Here is a 21,424-nt window from a genome sequence, read left to right on the forward strand (position 1 = left end):
CGGAGAGGACAGAATTCAATTATAATTCTAGTGAAGAACAACTTCAACTCTGGAGCACCTTCCCCCATTCCCAGCACAGTGACTATATTCATTCTTTTTCAATGACTATATATAAAACAATTTCAATAATTTGCTCTTTACTAAGCATTTTATATTCATGTCCTTTTAAGGCCAAGTTACTGCCCATCTTCTTCTCTCTTCTCTAAATATGCCCCCATTAGGATTGACAACCAGGCTGCCTATTACCTTCAGAAGACTTCCATGCCTTCCATAGGTCCTCCACGCTGATGAGCTTATCCTCACCATGAAAGGTGCTGTGTTTCACTGTCGGGTCATGGTAATTGAGGTCTTCCCTCAGGAACTGCAAGAGAAAAGCACACAAGTCATAAGAGAGACTTGGGAGCCAGTCCATCAAGATCTCCATACAGGTCATTGAGCTATCAACAGCATACCCCCTCTACCCACTGTATAAGTGTATCATATCCCTCATGTATCCTTCCACATGCCTATGTCATAGTTGCCAACTAGGTAGCCTTTACTTCTTTGTAATATATTCCACTTGAAAAAATGTGTAAATATGAGTAATAAATTTCTTCCTCATTTTTAATTATGGAAAGATAATAAGCGAGAGTTAACGAATTCAATAAGCCAGAAGAGGAAAGAATGGAGGAAGAATTAACAATTTCTAGCACTTATTTATATAATAAGCAATATTCCCAGTACTTCTACAGTATTTTCTCATCTAATCATCACAACCAATAAATTATCATACCTATTATAAATCAATAAACAAGTGTTGGCAAGGATGCAGAGAATGGGGAACCCTTCTACACTGTCAGTGAGAATGCATATTGGTGCAGCCATTGTGGAAGGCAATATAGAGTTACCTCAAAAATTAAAAATGGAACTGCCTTATGACCCAGAGACTCCACTTCTGGGAATTTTCCCAAAGAAACCTGAAACACTAGTTTGAAAGAATGTATGAACCCCTATGTTCATTGCAGCATTATTTACAATAGCCAAGATTTGGAACCAGTCTAAGTGTCCATCAGTAGATGAGTGGATAAAACAGCTATGGTACATTTACACAGTGGAATACTACTTGGTCATAAAGAAGAAGAAAATTTCACCCTTTGTGACAGCATGGATGGGCCTAGAGAACATTATACTAGGTGAAATGAGCCAGTTAGAGAAAGATAAATACCATATGATTTCACTTATATGTGGAATCTAAGGAACAAACTGAACTAACAAGCAAAATAGAGACAGACTCATAGACAGAGAGCAGGATGACAGCTACGGGGGGGCAGGGCAGTTAGCGGGTGGTGGGATCAAGCAAAAATGAAAAAGAACTCATGGACACAGACAACAGTGTGGTGGCTGTTGGGAGGGTGGAGGTGGAAGAGGGCAAAAGGGAGATAAATGGTAATGGGAAAAATACAATATTTTTTGTATACAATTTTGTGTACAATTTTCCTAGAGCTAACTCTAGGAAACATCTGAGACATACCAGCTGCTTATAGAGAACCAACAAGAAAAATACTGCTGTTTATAACCAAGTCTGAACACTGAGGTATATGGAGAGCAGAGAGGCTCATGGGAAGAAAGTTCAAGGAGGATCTGCACAGGGGTCTGTATACAGGCTCTACTGGTACCACAAAGCATGCAAAGGAGTGTGGGATAAGAGAACAAGGCCAGAAAGGAGGTGGTTCATAATGCGGAATATGGGCTGACAGAACCTCTCCCTGAAGGAAGGGTCTGATGCTGAGTGGAATCCCTTTAGAGAACACAGAAGTGAAGCTGCAACAATCAAGCCTCACAAGTAGGAAAGGCAAGTGTACTAAAAATAGGGAGTTCAGAACCTATAGAAATAGACTCCTCACTTCCTGTGTAACTTTTGAGAAAGCTACTTACCCTCTCTGAGCCTTTTTTTCCCCATCAGAATGAGGGCTAACTATCCCTCTTATTGGGGTGTGAAAAGGGTTAAATGAGACCTGTGTGCCTAAGTCATAAACTGCCTTTGTGTGTTTCTTTTAATGGCTCACGGAGCATTTTATAAATTGAACCTGTTTAAAAATCAAAAAACTTTACAAAAAGAAGACCAGTTTTTCAGGATAGCTTTTAAAAAAATAAAAAATCTAGGAGCACTGAGCTGTGATGACAACTTTAGATTTTATATAGGAGAGGCTTATGGGCAGCAATTTGATTAGAAGGGAGGGTGGTGGCTCAGGGACTTATCATCAAGTTGTGTTTGCATAGCTAACACATTGTTTTTATGTAGATTGTTCATTACAAGTTAAATTTAAGATGCAACATTTAATGAAGATCTTTTTATTCACATTTTACTTAAGATTAAGAAAAATCAATTGTCCATATCAAAGAATATTATATATGTTGTAATTTGGGGCAGCTTGGAGATGGGGGAGTTGGTGTTGAGATAAGAGGGCCTCAAGACCCTACCCCCTGGCACCACTCCTGGGTTCACATTTCTACTTGGTAACAACCTGTCAGAGCTGAGCAGCAGCTGCCCCCTCCTCAACTGGCTTGTGCTCTCTAGTTTGCCAGAGCTCCCCCTACTCACGGATTTATCTATGTGCATTGGTACAGCCCACATTACTCAGTTATGATACCCCCGGCCCCTCAGAGTCATGGGGCTTGTGATTCCTCATGTACACAAAGGCACTCTGTAAGTTTTAAAGCACAACTAGAATGTTAGTTGTGATTATTATTGTAAGAATGGTGAGATAAGGATGTATAAGAGAAAAAGCTTCTTGATCGAAGGTGACTCTTCTGTGTTCTCACAGCCCCTTTGTATACTATTAGTCTTATCATGTCTCTATCTCTCCTACCAAACTATATACCCTCTGACAGAAGGTCCCGGTTACCCACCCACAAACACAGCATACGAGAATGTTGTACTGATCTAGAACTCTGATGTTCAAAATACTTGAGGTAGGCATCACCACCGTATTACTCTGAACACTGTCCTACATCCAGCTAAAAGCTAAAGTCTGATTTAAGACAAAGTTTAAAGGCAACAAGAAGCAAAAAAAACACACACACAAAAAACAAAAACAAAGAGGCAACCTTTGGGTCCACATGGATTTACTATTTCAGACTCAGAACAAGCAGCTCTTCTCTCAAAGAGGTCTAAGAAGGCTCCCTAAAAGTCTTTCCTTACCATGGGGAATTCAGCATTGGTTAGCGCTTCGGCTTAATAGCTCTTTGAAGAGCCAAGGGACCAGCTGTCACTAGGTATATTTAGCTCTATGAGCTCAGAAAAGTGATCTTCCTGGTGATGGCACAAAGCATGCAACCCCATCCCAAGTGTTAAGCAGTAGTAAAATGTGGGTGAGAGCAGAGAAGAGGGGAGACATCTCTCTGGAATCGCCACAAAATAAGCCCAGCCAGCTCCTTCAGAGAACTGAATTCACTGATGTGAAGCACACCTGTGGGTGCAGGGATGTGGGCAGGTCTCTCAGGTTCTTTCTTAGAACCAATTACTCCTCCCTCTCTTTTCTCACCTTGTTCCCCACTACTCGCCTCCATGTCTCCCAAACCAAACCATACCATCTCCATTCCCACTTCCCCATAAAGACAATATTTAGAAGCCATAAGACACATGCCCCAGGCCTGAGAAGCTTCCCAACTCATGTTCACCTCTTAAACACCTAGCACATCTAGCAAGGACCCACACTTCAGCTACAACAGCTCTGAATGCCATCAGTAGAGAGTGCTGAGACATGGATGTCTCAGAGATGGATCTGTCTCCAGTGAGATCAGAAGCTATTGCTTGAGGGCAGGGAAAAAACAGTCATTTCTCACTCATCTTGGTACAGCTAGTCTCACTTCTGCCTTTCCATAATAAGAACGACCTTTGTAAAGCACAAATCTATACCAAAGCAACTACTTAAAATCTCAGGGCTCCCCATTACCTACAGGATAAAGCCTTAGACTCTTGGCCTTGTATTCAAGGCCTTTTACAATCTGGCCCATAAACTAACTTCACAGTCAGCTTCTTGGCCACTTTCCCTCCCTACCAGATACCTACACTCCAGACCAGAGGTCAGGAGACTATGGCAATGAGCCAAATCCAGATTGCTGCTTATGTTTGTAAATAAAGTTTTATTAGAATATAGCAACACTCATTCATTTGTATACTGTGTATAGCTGCTTTTGTGCTACAAAGGCAGGGCTGAGTTATGACTGAGGCTGTATGGCCAGTAAAGCCTAAACTATTGACTGTCTAGCTCTTAATAGAAAAAGTTTGCCAACATTTTCTCTACACACATCAAGCCACTTCAGGCTCTTAAATAAATCATGCTCATTTATACCTCTAAACCTTTATACAAGGTGCTCCATTTAAAATGTTTTCTCTCTCTCTCTCTATTCTGCACAAGAAAAAGTCACTGCCACTGTGAAGTTTTCCAGACCTCTCCCAGGCAAAGTGAACAGTTCTATCCCATTTGTTCTCTCATGTCTCAGGGTATACATCTATGACAACACTTATCCCATCATACTATAACTACTATTTAATTACACCCCTCTTACTTTCCCTAAGCAACTCAAATATAGAAAGTATTTTATTTGTCATTATGTCTTTACTCAGCCTCTTGAACATTCTCTGGGACACCCAGATGAATAATTAATTTAGCTTCATAAACTCACCTCCAAGTGTAGGGCCTGGCACAGTGCAGAATGTGTGGTAATTAAACAACTAAATGAATGTCTCTCATTTGAGTTGGCCCTATAACACCTAGCAGAGTGCTTAGCTTACAGCAGCTAGTCAATGCATATTCTGTTACTATACAGAAGAAAAAAAATATCCCCAAATATTCAGCCAATCTAAAACAAACATATTCAGCTAGGAGCCAGAGGGTTACGCTAGCTTGGATTTAGTATGGCATGATGGTTCAGAGTTTGATTCTAGAGCCAGGCTGCCTGGGTTTGAATCCTGGTTCCACCAGTTACTTTCAATATATCATGCACATCATTTATAAAATGGATATAATAGTATGTAGTATAAAACTTCATAATACCCTCATGTTGAGGGTATTATAAATAAGTTAATTTACCAAAAGGAACTTAGAATAGTGACTGACACAAAATAACCTCTCCTATGTGCAAATTAAGTTTTCCTACATATTAACAGAGAAATATAAAAATACTAAGAATGTGTAATCCTGGGGCCCACTATTACAGTGATACTGATCTCTCATATGTAAAAGAGACTGACCCATGGAGGAGGTAGAGGATAGATATTTCCTAAGTGTTTGCTATATAAAGGCCACATACCAGGAGATCAGCAATACAGATCATTAGGACAAGGCACTGTATCGCTTCTCAGCCTTTTGGCCAAGATCAAGTGAAAACAAGGCACTGCAACCCACTGACCTGTAAGGTCCTTTCTGTTCTGCTCTCTGATTCTTACTTTGAAAGCTTTAACTCCATTAAATATAAAAATTTCACAACCTTATGCAAGACCCACTATGGGCTGGCCCCTACCTGCCTTCTTTGCCACACCAACTGCCACTTCCTCTCCTCCCCAATGATATTTACTTGAAATTGGCTGAAACTACCAGGTTTTTCACCAGTCTGATGTCTTTGCACATGCTTTTCCTTCACCTATAAAATACTCACCTTTTTCTCTTAATCAGTACTAGTCATCTCTTCAGACCCAGATTACATGTCAGCAACTCTGTGCATGGATAAAACTAACTTAGGTCTTCCTCTTCTGTGATTCCATCACAGTATTCATTCCTCCTACTATAGTATCCTTATGGCTATTTCCACCACTAAAGGAACTTCTTCTGAGGCAGCAACATCACCATTCCTGTTATCCCTATATATTCCATACCCAATACATATGCAGGTAAAGAGAAACCCTCTAAGAATGATAATAAAATCTCAGTCCTTGTCATGGAATCATCCTTGATGTCCTCAGACTATGACATTGGGTACATGACATAGGTCAGATCTTAGAGGCATCCTCTGAGGCTGCAGTTTGATAGATACCAGGTCAGAATGGCAAAGACTGGGAAACTTCGACATCTCTAGTCTTACAAACTATAAGGACGAAAGCACCCCAGCTCCAAGGACTCCTGGCCGGGGAATCTGTGTGTTATAAAAGAAGGACAGGAGGCTGCCAAAGGGTGTAAGCATGGAGCCCTGTGGGATGTGGGGTGGGGTTTGAGTGGGGCAGGAAGAGGTGAAAGGATAGGGGATGAAGTGAGCTGAGGTCACACAGGCCCAGGCTCCTTCTACCTCGCCCACACCCCCTCCTACTAAGGTGCCCAGCCAGAGGCACTCAGCTCACTGGCCACCTGTCCCAGCCAGCCTACAGATCCTGTCTTGCCTCTGACCAAGACCTCACCAAAATTCTGTCTCAAATGGAAAATGTCATGGAAACTATAATATTCTCATTTCACAAATTTGCTAAGGACAAAGCTACTTAACAAAGGAAGACATGAGAATACTCATGGAAAAGAAGTTCCTTAGATTTTTAGAAAATCAAAGAGATCCTCTGGCCCTGGCCAGGTGGCTCAGTTGGTTGAAACCAGTGTCCCATACACCAAAAGGCTGCAGGTTCAATTCCTGGTTGGGGCTGGGGCACATACAGGAGGTAGCCAGTAGATGTTTCTCTCTCATCCCTCTCTCTCTCCCCCCACCCTCTGTCTCTGCCTCTGTCTCTCCCTCCCTCTCCCTTCCTCTCTCTCTAAAATCAATAAACATATACTCTAGTAAGGATAAAAAAAATTCCTCTGGCTGTGGACAAAATAATGAAGGACCTGGATCAGTGCCGAGATGACAGAATGGGCTTCCAGAGCTCCTTTTCATTAAATGCTGGACTCACCATCGCATACAACGTCTATTTTGTAGTATACATAACGCAGAAGGAAACGAATTAGGCAGCACTGAGCAAGTATTCCTTCCCTGATAAGAGTTTTCTTGAATGGGTCACTTAAGGAATCTCTCTTCCCCACAGCTTCTCCTATAAAAGGATTTCACAAACAGATTGGGACCCTTAGAAAATGTATAAATAAAATTCCACCCCCATTAGACAAGAAAAAGAAAAGCCAATTAAAGCCAGATAAGCTTTTGATTTTTACATTGGTTGCATCCTCTTGCCCTCAATAATGATGTTTTTTTTAGTTCCTTAAAAAAGAGAAATAGAAATAGATCACTAATTTTATATTTCCAGAGAGAGAATGGATTATCTTCTTAATTGAGGTCAATACTGATAAATTCACACAGGATAACTACAAAGCACTAGACAAAATGCATTCTGGGTAGAGATTTTTAAAAGAAAAATGATGAGTTTAAGTGGACTTCTGGCTTGACAGTGTGAGAAGCTCCATGGATCCACTCTCCACAGGACATGTCACATATTAACTGCTCTGTAAGTGCTGCTTGGATCCAAGGACACACAGATCAATCAGACATATTGAGAGCACCTAAGTAAGACAGATATATATACAGAGGACAGTCAGTCCTTGAAAGCAAGAACAACTGTTCTATGTGGAGGGAAGTACTGTGGCTCAATCCCAAAATCAAAGCCCAGAAACTCTCTTTCCAACCCTCCCAACCACACACTGTCCGAGCCCTCAGATTGTTTCACTCTCCACTAGTCACAGAGCTTGCTCACAACCCAGAGATATCAGAAAACTTGTGAAGTGACACATAAGAAAAAGAATCTCACAGATACACACTCGAATACCATCGCTACCACATACTTGCTATGTCTGTAGCCTGTAAAATGCTGACTACCTCACAGTGAATGAAATTATTTTAGGCACAGCCCTTCACAGTGCCTACAGGTAGAAAGTGCTTCCTGTTCGACTATTCTGAACCTAGGTCTGTGTGCAAGGGGGCTCATACTGTGGAGAATGGTATGTACCGAATGAACCAACACTCAGCTTCTGAGTCCCAGCAGCTTCTAATCTTAGCTCCTCCTCCTCAAAATTCCAGTTGGCTAGATGAGTAAGGGCATGGTTCTCACCCAGTAAGAGCCACACTACTGGGAGACATGCCTACCTGATCTACACCTGGGAGGCCCAATGCTGCTGGGCACTGAGGGGAAAGAGGAGAAGATGGATAACACTACTATTGAACTTTGCACACGGCATTATGTTTTACGAAGTATTCTTTACATCCATTTTCTTATTTGAGCCTCATATCAGCCACTGAAGGTATATGTTACCAGTTCCCTATCACGTAGTTGAAGAAATTGTTCTCTAGACACCTCCCTACATGACGTCTCCCAAACTTATATTTTTTTGCCTACTGCCTTTACTCATAAAGTTCCTCTTTCCTGGAATGCTCCTCCTTCTTTCTTCATCAGTAAACAAACCCCTGCTCATACTTAAAAACCAAGTTCCAGCTTCACCTGTTCTGCCAGCCTACTCCTGACATACCTTCCTCAGAATTAGAGCCATTCTATTTACATTCCTTCTAGCTCATTATCTTTGGGATAAAATCTAAGTTTTAATGCCTGCCTTTCCAGTCTCATCTACCCTGTTCCACTATTACATTCTATGCTCAAGTTAAAAGAACCATTGACTCACAGATTCCCTGAGGACATCACACTCATTCCTCCACTTGGCATGCCTTTTTTATACCTGTTCCAGGTTAACTCCTACTCCTCTCCCAAAACCCATCTCAGGCATCACCTCTTCTGGGTAGTCTTTCCTGTCATCCTAGGACAGGTTAAATGCCTTCTTCTGTAGTTCCAGAGCACGCAGTGCTAATCTCTTCTCACAATACCTATGAGGATTAAACATAAATGTGTTTCTGCTTCATTAATATGTATCTTTATTATTAGTCTTTGCATATCCAGTACCTAGCACAGAGCAGACATTAGGTTTGTTTGGAGAAAGAATGGAGGGAAAACACGAGAACAAATAAGAAAAGAGTCAATGATCCTCAAGTGAAACAGATTTTGCATTGGAAACCAAGCGTTTCTAATGCCATGAAGTATCCCAAATGTGATGCACGTGCAGATAGAGAGACTCACAAGGGACTTGCACAAATACACATACAGGCAAACAAAGACAAATACCACTTAGGTATGGAGGCAAGTGGGGCCCTCAGAGTCAGCCGCTTATTCCTCCTTAGACAGGAAGAGTCAGAAGCCTAACACCTGAAGCAGGACTTTTCTCGCTTTGCTGGTTTGACCATTTCTGTCCGCTAGATGACCACTGTATTCAGCCTACCACTTTGTAGGGTCCAGATCCTGCCTGGACTAACAGCATCTTTTGGTTCCTGCTTACACATCTGGCTCTGCTCTGACCTCTAGGTCCTACCTACTGTACTGCAGCCTAATCTTTTGCTCCTAAACTTCTCCTTAATCCTCAACCTGGCTTATGGGCTTCTCTCAGCAACTAGTTCCTTGGCTCAGTATTCTTTCCTTCCCTCCATTTCTTATCATACACGGATATGTCTAAATACAGAAAGACACATACAAATACAGAAAGGCACAAAATGATGTACACACACATACAAAGAAACAAACACAAAGGCATCGAGAGACATATACACATATGTCGACACACACAGAGAAATGTTACAAGTATCACTAATCCCTGTCATCAACAGGACTGCCACACAGAAAAGACAAAGCAGACTCGCCAACAAAATGGGGAGGAAGGAAATACAACAGTCTGTGTAGTAAGAAAGAATTTTCTTGTCTGTCAAAGCAAACCACCGTCTGGATTTTCCTAGAAACATGAGAGGGACCATCTGGGGGAGCTGCTGTTTCCTTCTGTATCTGGCTAAGGCACTGGGACAGATTGCAAACTATGCCTCTACTCCCCCTGCTCAGCAACTCGTGTCCTTCCCTGGGAGAACTGGTTGACACGTGTCTTCTGCTACACAGCACATGTTAGATTACCTCTAGTCAGTAAGCTAACCAGGAATCTCTGCTTCCAGTAATAATGGCACTTCAGACTTGGAAGCACGTCTGCATATCTGCCAAAGTTAGGAGTGGGAGAAACAGGAATAGAAATCAACAGTTTTCAAAGTGTTTTCTATAGAGCCCTAGGGATTTTTATGGATTGGGCTACAGAAAGGCAAGTGAGAGGTGACCAATGTAGTGACACTTTTTTTTAAATGTCTTTATTGAGATATAATTCACACACAAATTTAGTGTACAACTCAAGGGTTTTTAGCATATTAGCAGGGGTTGCAACCATCACCACATGTTAATGTTTTCATTGGCCTCATGAGGATCTGAGTTGCAAAAACCAAAAAAAAAAAAAAAAAAGATAACTATGAACTAACTATAATTAGTCTCAGTTTCCTTATTGGCTATATGGAAAAACTAGTATCTCCCCCATAGGTTTTTGGTAAAGACTATCTGAGAGAATGTATGTAAAAGTACTCCGCACAGGCCTAGCACATTGCAGAGGTGGGAGGAGGAGGAGTAATACTACTACCATGAGCTAAGCCATAGGCTGAGCACTCTCTACGCAGGATTCCATTTCATCTTTGCCATAATCCTTCAAGGTAGGGTTCACGATCCCCATTTGACAGTGAGGAAACAAAAGCTCACAGAGCTTAAGAAATTTTCCAAGGCCTTTCACCATATTAGTTGTAATTGGTGAAAGGACACCTAAAACCCTCATCTTTCTTGCTCCAATACTTGTGCATACTTTTGCTCAGACAGTCTTCCAGCACTCTCAGTGTCTTCCTTTTTTCTTCATCTATGCACCTATAGTATGTGTTTTCCTCACGTTCTTTCCTTAATTATTTTAACTACAGTGATTTTACCTCCACCCAGGTTCTGTATGTGATAGGGTGGAGGGACAGGGAAGAGGGTCACAGAGGAGATCGGTGACACACGTCATACACTAACATGTCCAGAGCCCAGACCCTAGCAACTCCAATAAAAGCCCACCACTGACTCTGCTACTAACCTTGTGAGGAACTCACAAGTCCAAAGCACCCTGTTCCTCCATATCACTGACCAGCCAACTATGTACTCTTGTTCTGCCCTATGGAAACAATTTAAGGGGCACACAAAGATCAAATCTTTGTTTTAAAATTCAAAATTCAAAAGCTTAACTCATTACCTCTATGTCTAAGGCCCTGTACCAAGCACACTGGGAGAAACAGTGGCGTGTAAGACCTGGTTCCTTCCCCTTGGAGGCACTTGCAGTCTAGTAGGACACACAAGGATGGACCCAATTAATTACAGTGCCCAGCAGAGCAACATGCCAAATGAGAGACGCATGCCAAGTACTCTGGGACATGAGAGAGGAAGAATCATTCCCCACTACAGGGAAACAAACAAGATTTTTTGGAGGAAACAACATTTAATCTAGGCCAATGATACTCAACCAGGAGTGATTCTTTCCCCCAGGGCAATAGACAATTGGCAACAGAGACATTTTTGGTTGTTACAACTTGGGGTTGGGGTAAGATAGAGATTTGCTACTGGCATCTAGTGTGTAGAGGCCAGGGACACTGCTAAATATCCTATAATGCACAGGACAGCACCCCAAAACAAAGAATTATCTGGCTCAAAATGTCAATAATGAGGAGGTTAAGAAACCCTAATCTAGGTCTTGGTGGACAAGTGGAATTTTTACAGGCAACAGGAGGCAGAGAGATGCCAGGATGAGGAATTATCTGGAGCAAAGGCACAGTGGCGGGACATGAAGAGCACAGGTGATGGCCATCACAAAGAGTAAGGGAATGCAGTATAATGTGAACTAGGCTGGTAAGCTAAAGTCAGATTATGAGAGCACTGAAGGGCAGGTTAGAGATTAATTTAGTAAGCCAAGGTAAGCCACTTATGGTTTCATTGTGTCTAAAGTAAAGTTAGTAACACCTAACTCATAGAGTGGTTTGAGGATTAAATGAAACTGTACATGTAATCAGCTGGCACAGGGCTTGGCACATGGTAGGGATGCTCCTATTCAACCACATTCCCTTAACGAGGTAGGACTAAGGATGAGAGTTGTGCTTTTTAAAAATTCCAGTATTAGTGCAAAAAGACAAACTTATGGGCAAGACAATATAATCAAAATAATTAGGACATGAAGCAAGACATTGGAATTAAGAGCTAAATTAAGTGATACAGACTGTGTGCTACAAGACTTAGTACTGGGATGAGAAAGGTCAATGTGGGTAGGAAAGTCAGGGAAGGTTCATGAAAAATGAGGCTGGAACATTCCAGAGGACTCCTAAGACTGATACAGACAGCGCCAGGGGTTGGAGGGAGGAGTATGAGAAGTTAACTCCTGGTAAGGAGAAATACCTGAGCAAAGAAAGGGGATTGGGATAACCATGGGATGACTATGAGACATGAGCCAGAGAGAGCAGTAGGAGGTATGTCCAGAGCAGCGATTTTCAACCTTTTTCATCTCACGGCAAACATAAACTAATTACTAAAATTCTGCGGCAGACCAACATATATTATTTTTTGCTGATCTGATAAAAAATAGGTATAATTTTGGTTCATTCAGACCACATGGTTATTGTTGTGTTGGCTGTTGTCATTTTTTTATTTGACAACCTAAGGGAAAAGAAATCTGTGCCCCTCATTAAACAGTCAGGTATTGCATGTTTTAAAGATTCTTGCTTTTTTCCCTCCCTGGCTGCTTAAAGGCTGACCACCATCTTGAACGACAGAGTAACTATCCAGACCAGGAAGTTCATGACTGACAAACTACTTCAGTGAAAACAAATGGTCATTAACATCCTTCACCCAGCGAAGGCAACAGTACCCAAGACAGAAATTGGGGAAAAAACTAGCCAAAATCTAGCCAAACACTAGATGTCATCTTTGTGTTTGGATTCAGAACCCATTCTGGTTGGTGGTGGCAAGATAACTGGCTTTGGCGTGACTTACAATTACTTGGATTACACAAAGGAAAATGAACACAAACACATACTTGCCAGACTTGGTCTATATGAGAAAAAGAAGACCTCAAGAAAACAGAAAAAGGAATGCAAGAACAGAATGAAGAAAGTCAGGGGGACTGCAAAGGCCAATGTTGGTGCTGGCAAAAAGGAGTAAAGATTCTTCAGTGACTATCTGTGGTGATTATACAGATTTTTCACAAGAGGATTAATAAACTAAGAACTTTTATGTAAAAAAATATTCTTGCAGCACACCAGTTGAAAAATCTCTGGTTTACAGTGTTTTAAGAAAAAGACTAAGATCAGATTTGAAGGGACGGAATGCTTGGCACAGGAAGTCAGATGGAACAAGAATAGGAAATCATGCAGAAAGACACAAAACCAAAATGTAGCTTAAGATCATCATTGGCCGCATGTACAAACCAAAGGCAAGAGAACACTGAGAGGTATCTACAGTTATCTGGATATAAGGAAATGAGGCCCAAAGCCTAAGATGAGAGTAACATTATTATTAATCATGATAATAACTTTTGAGTATAACTCAGCTACTTGATCTCATTCAAATCAGCCAATGCTGGCCACAGCACAGGGCTTCTCTCTCCCTCCCTATATACTACTTCCCATCAAGACCAAGTCCTATTGGCCCTTTGGACATTGCAAGTAGAACTGCTGCCTGCTCCCCTCCGGGTTTAGTTCCTCCAGCCCTGATTCCACCTGGTGCCAGATTCCATCCTTCCCCAATTCTCATAGCCTCCCAGGACCTATAACTAACAGGCTTCTTGGTGGGACAATGAAAAAAAGGTAAAAAACAAGTAGACGTGGTAACTGTGCTTTAATATGGCTTTGTTGTTCAAAATCCTCTTGCTTTCCAGATGGTCACCTAGATCTTTTGTAAAGTATACAGGTATCTAGGCAGGAGGCTGGGTAAGCCACCAGAGAAGTTGCAGCCACTCGAAATATGTGGCTCTGCTTTGTCCCTACTCCTTAATATCAGCCATTCAGATGAAAATAAAACTACCCCTGTGGCGTGCTGGCCTTAGTCAAGTCAGCCAAGCTGCTGGGGGTGGCTCCCTTAGCTGCATGCTGGCATGCCATGGGATGATGAGAAAGCTGATTTGGAATTTTTGCTATACAGGCCAGCCCTCACTATCTGTACCATCACACTGAGGGTAGAAGAAAACATGGATTTAACACCTACATGTACCAGGCATTAAACTTAGGGTTTTGCCTACATTAAATTCTTACAACAGGTAACCCTGAAAAGAGTTACCCTCCTCAAATAGCGGAATAAAATGAGGCTCAAAATGGTGAAGTTATTTGCCTATTTGTCATACAGCCAATAAGTAGCAAAGTCAAGTTTTAAACACAGGCCCATCTGCATCAAAATGTATGCTCTTTCTGATGACAGCAATAACAATAATAGCAATAATAACAAAAACTAACTTCTCCTGAGCCTTTTCTATGTGCCAGGTATTATACTAAGTGCTTTATATGCATTATTTCATTTAATCTTTTTTTTTAATTTTTATTGTTATTCAATTACAGTTGTATGCCTTTTCTCCCCATCCCTCCACCCCACCCCAGCTGAACCCACCTCCCTCCCCCACCTCCACCCTCCCCCTTGGTTTTGTCCATGTGTCCTTTATAGTAGTTCCTCATTTAATCTTTACAACAACTTCATGAGGTGCCTACTATTCGTACTCCTACTGAAGAAACTGAGGCTTAAAGAGAATGAGTAACTTCTCCAACTTTTCAGAGATGGTTAAGGCAGAGCCAGGATTAAACCTAGGTCTTCGACTCCTAGGTTAAACCTAAATCTGTGTGACTCTAGAGCACAAACTCTTAACTGAGTGCTTTCTTTCTACACAAGACACCACACACACTAACGGAAGCATAAGTAGATTTTGCTGCTTCCTGGACTCATAGTGCTACCTATTCATTCCCAACCCCACAAAAAGTATGACCACACCCTTTCTCAAGACTTCCATCTCAGCCTGAATCCATGCTGCTACAGTGATACCAGTCAGTCATTCCATACAGTGATTAAGCATATATTCTGTACCAGGCTCTGCTGGGCATTGGAGAAACAAAGACAAAAAAAACAAAAACAAAAACAGGTAAGGTCAGTCCCTGCCCTGAAAAGGCTCACAATTTGGTGAGAGAAACACTATAGTCGAACAAACATTAAAATACAACTGTCGGGATGTGGGTAGCTTTCCTAAAAATATAGAGGAAAGAGAAAAGGGAAAGTAGCACTAGTGTTCACTGAGCTTACATTGTGCGTCAGGTACTATGCTGGGATTTTTTTGTTGTTTAAATAACATATGATTAAATTAACTTTTGTGGAGAGGGGATAGAGTTCTATGAATCTTAATACATATTTACATTCTTGGACGGCCCCTCATAACCTAGACACATGATAATTCTATCCACCCCCCCAAATTCCCTCATTTTGTCCCTTTGTAGTCAAACCCTTCTCACACTCCTAACTCCTGGTAACCACTGACTAGCCTCCATCCCTACCGCCTTTCTCAAAATGTCACATAGATGAAGTCAAACAGCATGAAACTTTTTGAGACTGGTTTCCTTCACTCTGAATAATGCCTTTGAAATTCATCTATGCTGTGAGCATCAGTAGTTATTCCTTTTTATTGTTGAGTAGTGTTGTATAGTTTTTTTATCCATTAACATATTGAGTGACATTTGATTTGTGCCCAGTTTGGGCAATTATGATCAAACCTACTATAAACATTTGTGTACAGATTTTAGTGTGAATATAAATTTTCATTTACCTATAGGGGTACATACTGAGAGGTAGAATTGCTAGGCCACAAAGTAAGTTATGTTTAACTTTATAAGAAACTATAAGCAAGAGATCTAGTGGTTCTTCCTCCTTGCCTAGCATTTGGTATTTTCCATTTTTTAATTTTAGCCATTGTATTAGGCATGTAGTATTATCTCATTGTGGTTTTAATTTGTACTCCCTTAATGGCTAATAATATTGAACACCCTTTCATATGCTTATTTGCCATCCCTATGATATCTTTGATGAAGTAGCTATTCAAATTTTTTCCCATTTTTCTATTGAGTTGCTTGTTTTCTATTGCTGAGTTTTGAGAGTCCTTTATTTGTGCTGGGAACTTTTTTTTTAAAATTGTTATTCAGTTACAGTTGTCTGCATTTTCTCCCCATCCCTCCACCCCACCCCAGCCGAACCCACCTCTCTCCCCGCCTCCACCCTCTCCCTTGGTTTTGTCCATGTGTCCTTTATAGTAGTTCCTGTAAACCCCTCTCCCCACTGTCCCCTCCCCACTCCCCCCTGGCTATTGTTAGATTGTTCTTAACTTCAATGTCTCTGGTAATTTTTTGTTTGCTTTTTTCTTTTGTTGATTATGTTCCAGTTAAAGGTGAGATCATATGGTATTTGCCCCTCACCACCTGGCTTATTTCACTTAGCATAATGCTCTCCAGTTCCATCCATGCTGTTGCAAAGGGTATAAGCTCCTTCTTTCTCTCTGCTGCGTAGAAGTCCATTGTGTAAATGTACCATAGTTTTTTGATCCAGTCATTTGCTGATGGGCACTTAGGTTGCTTCCAGTACTTGGCTATTGTAAATTGTGCTATGAACATTGGGGTACATAGGTTCTTCTGGATTGGTGTTTCAGGGCTCTTAGGGTATAATCCCAGCAGCGGAATTGCTGGGTCAAAGGGCAGTTCCATTTTTAGTTTTCTGAGGAAATTCCATACTGTTTTCCACAGTGGCCTCACCAATCTGCATTCCCACCAACAGTGCACTAGGGTTCCCTTTTCTCCGCATCCTCTCCAACATTTGTTTGTGGATTTGTTTATGTTGGCCACTCTGACCAGTGTGAGATGGCACCTCATTGTGGTTTTAATTTGCATCTCTCTGATGGCTAGTGATGCTGAGCATCTTTTCATATGTCTCTGGGTCCTCTGTATGTCTGTCTTCCTTGGAGAAGTGTCTGTTCAAGTCCTTTGCCCATTTTTTAATTGGGTTGTTTGTCTTCCTGGAGTGGAGTCGTGTGAGTTCTTTATATATTTTGGAGATCAGGCCCTTGTCTGAGGTATCCTTGGCAAATGTGTTTTCCCATACTGTTGGTTCTCTTTTCATTTTAATGCTGTTTTCTTTAGCCATGCAGAAGCTTTTTATTTTGGTGAGGTCTGTGCTGGGAACTTTTAACAGCATTTTTCTCACTTAATTCTGACAACAACCCTGCAAGAACAGGTATCATTAGCCATCATTTTACCCTGAGAAAATTAAAGGGGGAGTCATTAAACCACTATAATCTGGTCACGATCCTGCCTAATTTCAAAGTTTACTCATTACTTAGTCACCTGGAACATACAGACCACTAGAATGCAAGCTCTATAAAAGTAAAGATCTTGTCAATTTTGTTCACTATAGAATCCACAGGCCCACAAATAGGGCTTAACAAATAATAGGTATTCAATCAGAATTTGTTAATGGTGAATAAATGCCCTTAATTTTTCATGTAGGCTCCTGAAGAAAATAGCACTGCTCACAAAGAGCCTGGTCCAATCAAAGGACAGTGGTTTTAGGCAGGACCTTGTCTGTCCACCTCAGAATGTCAGGACAACCTGACAGTACCATCCCGCTGCAGCTAATGCTTTGTCCATGGGCAGTGTCCCCACCAGAGCTCTGAATAGAACATAGGTCATAAATTCCCACACTGTCAGACTGGTAGAACTCCCTGCCAGCTTGGCAAGAAGGGCTCCATCACCAAGAGTGGCATCTTGCTCATCTGCAAGTTCCACAATCTACAGCCTTTGCTATCTAGGACAAAAGCAAGCAAAGATGGCACTTGAGCAGACAAACAGGCTTCCCCATACATGAAAGATATTATATTTTCTATAAAATGCCTACTGGGTCTCAGTTTACCGTAAGTCTAAGTTCATAGCTCACAGCAGACTAGATACAGCAATTAGAAATGAGAATGAATCAAAGAGAAGACAAGAAAACTATAAGAAAAAATCACAACCATGCATACAGGAATGTAGGCACTGAGGTAAATAGCCCAAGAGGTCCTGAAAACATGCTTTGAATTATCCATAGAAAGTTAACATTCTGCTCACAATAATCTGTAAGAAGAAAGACTTACTTCAAAAATGGTCAGAATTTTTAAAGATCTAGTACTGAGGTTATAGTTAAAGTTATCTGAAAAACTTACTGATATGAGGCTAAATAAATGAGGACTTAATAGAGTATCCCTTCAGACCTCTACCAAGGTCTTTGGATAATCGACAATGCTTTTAAATGGGTCATAAAAACCTCAGGTCCTTGATGGCCAGCACAACCAGGGTTTCCTCTCTGGTGCCTCAGTTTCCCTTATCCAACATTCTTCTTTTCTCTTTTTTTTATTGAATTATTTTATTGTTGTTCAATTACAGTTGTCTGCATTTACCCCCCAACTCCAGCCAAACCCACCTCCCTTCCTTGCTTCTACCCCACCTTGGTTTTGTCCATGTGTCCTTTATAGTTGTTCCTGAAAACCCTTCCCCTGATTATCCCTTCCCACCTCCCCTCTGGTCACTGTCAGATGGTTCTTAATTTCAATGTCTCTGGTTATATTTTGTGTGCTTGTTTGTTTTGTTGATTATTCTAAGCCCTGAGCTTAGACTATTTGTCCACCAACTTTCTAGTTAGATCCTGAACTCTGAGGCTGTCTCATATATGGTTAGGCTGACTTAAGCACACATTTTGCTAACATTACTTTCACTTTCATATACAGTAGCTTGTGACTGATCACGAAAACTCAGACAAGCAGGCTACTCTCACCACCACAGGCCTGAAATTACAGCAAGAACATCTGAAGCCAAGGCAGGCAGAAGCTATGCTGAAAAAGAACAGCTCGACACTGGCGCGGAGCAGGGTGACAGCTTTTGTGTTATTTTAGAACAGTTTGTGCTGATGAGCTTTTTGTTGTGGTAACATTCCTCTAAAAAGAACATTTTCTTCCTCCTCTCATTTACAGAGCAATTCAGCAGAATGTGAAAAAAAAGAAGGAAGGGCGATGACAGCGATATCCAGGAATTGGTGGATCTTGGATCACATCACCTTCTTAACTGTTATGCCATCCATCGCCCAGTCCTGTGGCCAGGCCCCTGGAGGGAGATTAGGACACCTCTGTCCTCATTCATCACTAGAAGCATGACTCTATTTTCAGCAGAGACAAAACTGGGTCCTGTGAGGACCAGTGACACTTCCAGATGTGGCCAAAAGTATAGATTTTTCATCATGGTTGTTGTCATTTCCCAAGAATTTGTAATTGCCAAGTTCAAGAAGTACACGTAGCTTAGCCTGGTTGCCTGGGCCCCACTTTCTTTTCCAGGTTTTTGCACTGTAGTTTTCTACCACAGTCACTCTCTCTAACCAAACATACCCACGTCCACATCTTTGCTCACACTTGTTCCCTACTGCTCAGTCTACCCCACCCCTTCCACTATACCCAAATTCTACTTTTCCTCCAGGAAATCTATTTTTTTCCTCTTATAAATCCCTTACACATTATCTAGTTCAGCCCAATACAAGGATCCCCTCTGCTGACCAGTGAATAGAGTGCTATGTTCTACTTGTTCTTAGTGACAGGGAGTTAACTACCTACCTACCAAAGAAGCCCCTTCTATGAGGAGATAGTGGTGCTAGGCAATTCTTTATTCTAGAAGAATATGCCTATCTTTTGCTTTCCCTACATGGGTCCTGGCTCTGTCCCTAGAATGAGAGAAACAATATAGCAGTACTTAACAGCATGAGCTTTGAATCAGGTCTGTGACCACACCCAGTATGTCCTTGAACAAAATGCTTAACCTTTCCAAGGCTTCAGTCCTTGATAATAATATCAATGCTATAAGGCTGCTAAGAAAGTAACAAGAAAACTGTGCACAGAGCTTAGCACTGTACTGGGCATAGCATAAGAATTTAATAAATGATAGCTAGTGCTTGATTTTCATTGTTATCATTGTTGTATGGTAAGTCTGATTCCTCCACTTCTAATGTTTTTGTAGACAGAAATTATATTACCTGAGTTGTTTCTTTTTCAGGTTAAAGTTTCTTCACTAGACTATAAATTATATGAGGACAGACGGATCTGTCCTATTTACTGCCACATCCCATGTCTAGAATAGTGCCTGGCACATACATAAAAGATACTTACAAATGCTGACATAAAGGTAAGCTAAGCAGCAGGGAGGAGAGACTAGGGTTAACTCCTCCCTCATGATATACACCCTATTGCTATTAAAGATTTGGTACAGCTTGGCAGCTTCACCAAACTGCTGGTTTATGTTGAACTTGAAATCAACTGAAACCTTTAAATCTTCTCACACACGATGACTTTGTACTCTGGGCTCTGTGAAATTGGAGCTGTAGTAATGCCAAAAGATGAAACAATAACAGACCTTTTTCCATTTAGAGACTCCTCTCGCTTTTACTATCTGGACCACTCAACTGGCTCCCAGCAGCTGCAGGCTGGTATTCAGAAAGATCTTTCTGGGACCATTTGTTTCTTCCTCCCAAATAGAGGAAGCTCTATTATAAGCTCCTAGAGGGCAAGATTCATCTTGCCTTCGCTCCCACATACCAACACAGGGCTGAGCACAGAGTAAGAACAGACTGATGCCCTCTGTCTACAGCAGGATTACAATAAAGATTCAGGGGAACTTTTAGAGACCAAGCTTGGAGGTCCCTCTCCCTCTCACACAGCACAACTCAGTCAGTTTTATACTACTAGTTGGTAGAAGAAAGGGACCCAGTACAGGCACAGATGCAGACATAAGGCCTACACTCTGACCAGCTGGCTCCAAGCGAGCTGCTCTGCTGAGAATCACCTCCCGATAGGTACAAGTTCCTAGAGAACAAGCCATAATCAAAACATCTCTCCACAGGGAACAGTCCATCTAGACAACTTTCAGGGACTGTTCACACAGGAAGAGAGGAGAGCCACAGCAGGATGAGAGGGCTCACCTCATCACTTTCTTCCACATCCACATCACCATTGGCATCATCATCCATCAGCTTGTGGATGCTGCGGACTGCATCGAAGCTGAGCTTCTCATCCTCACTGTGGCACAGGAGCTTGTCAATCCGGCAAAACTCTGTATAGGAAAAGCAAGAGACAACATTACCGGGGCTACCACCGAACCTCTATTACCCACCTGTCTCAGGGACCTTAACTTCCAGCACATGACTCCTCAAGTAGCCACTTAACCAACTATTTGTACAGTGAGAAAACTGTTTCATCTAGCCTTTAACTGCCTCCCCAAGGATGTGCTGAGCTCCCCCATTTAGAGACAATGCTTTATCATCCTTATAGGTCCCTTGCAGGGAAGTTGAGCACAGAACTGGGAATATACTGGGATCTAGACAAAAAACATGAATAGATAACTCAGAAGAAAAAAACATTTAGCCCTGGCTGGTGTGGCTCACTGGTTGAGTGCCAGCCTGTGAACTGAAGGTCGCCAGTTCAATTCCCAGACAGGGCACATGCCTGGGTTGCGGGCCAGGTTCACAGTAGGGGGTGAG

At 41.7% G+C, this 21,424-nt stretch overlaps 1 protein-coding gene and 2 pseudogenes across 4 annotated transcripts in view; 2 read left to right on the forward strand and 1 right to left on the reverse strand.

Annotated features, from left to right (window-relative positions):
• STIM1 (stromal interaction molecule 1) overlaps window positions 1-21,424 on the reverse strand; it is a 177,711-nt gene that overhangs the window by 46,123 nt on the left and 110,164 nt on the right. For all 4 annotated transcript variants that reach the window (XM_024572645.4, XM_045182005.3, XM_024572644.4 and 1 more), the window contains exons 2-3: window positions 20,867-20,997; window positions 247-361 (exon numbers count right to left, since the gene is read on the reverse strand). In XM_024572645.4, coding sequence (XP_024428413.2) covers window positions 247-361; window positions 20,867-20,997 — 246 coding nt within the window. The remainder of the gene's footprint in view (window positions 1-246; window positions 362-20,866; window positions 20,998-21,424) is intronic.
• On the forward strand, window positions 1,356-6,908 carry LOC112315873 (protein S100-A10-like; annotated as a pseudogene).
• On the forward strand, window positions 11,655-13,130 carry LOC112315872 (small ribosomal subunit protein eS24 pseudogene; annotated as a pseudogene).

This window comes from Desmodus rotundus, chromosome 5, assembly GCF_022682495.2.
Source record: "Desmodus rotundus isolate HL8 chromosome 5, HLdesRot8A.1, whole genome shotgun sequence".
Lineage (NCBI taxonomy): Eukaryota > Metazoa > Chordata > Mammalia > Chiroptera > Phyllostomidae > Desmodus > Desmodus rotundus.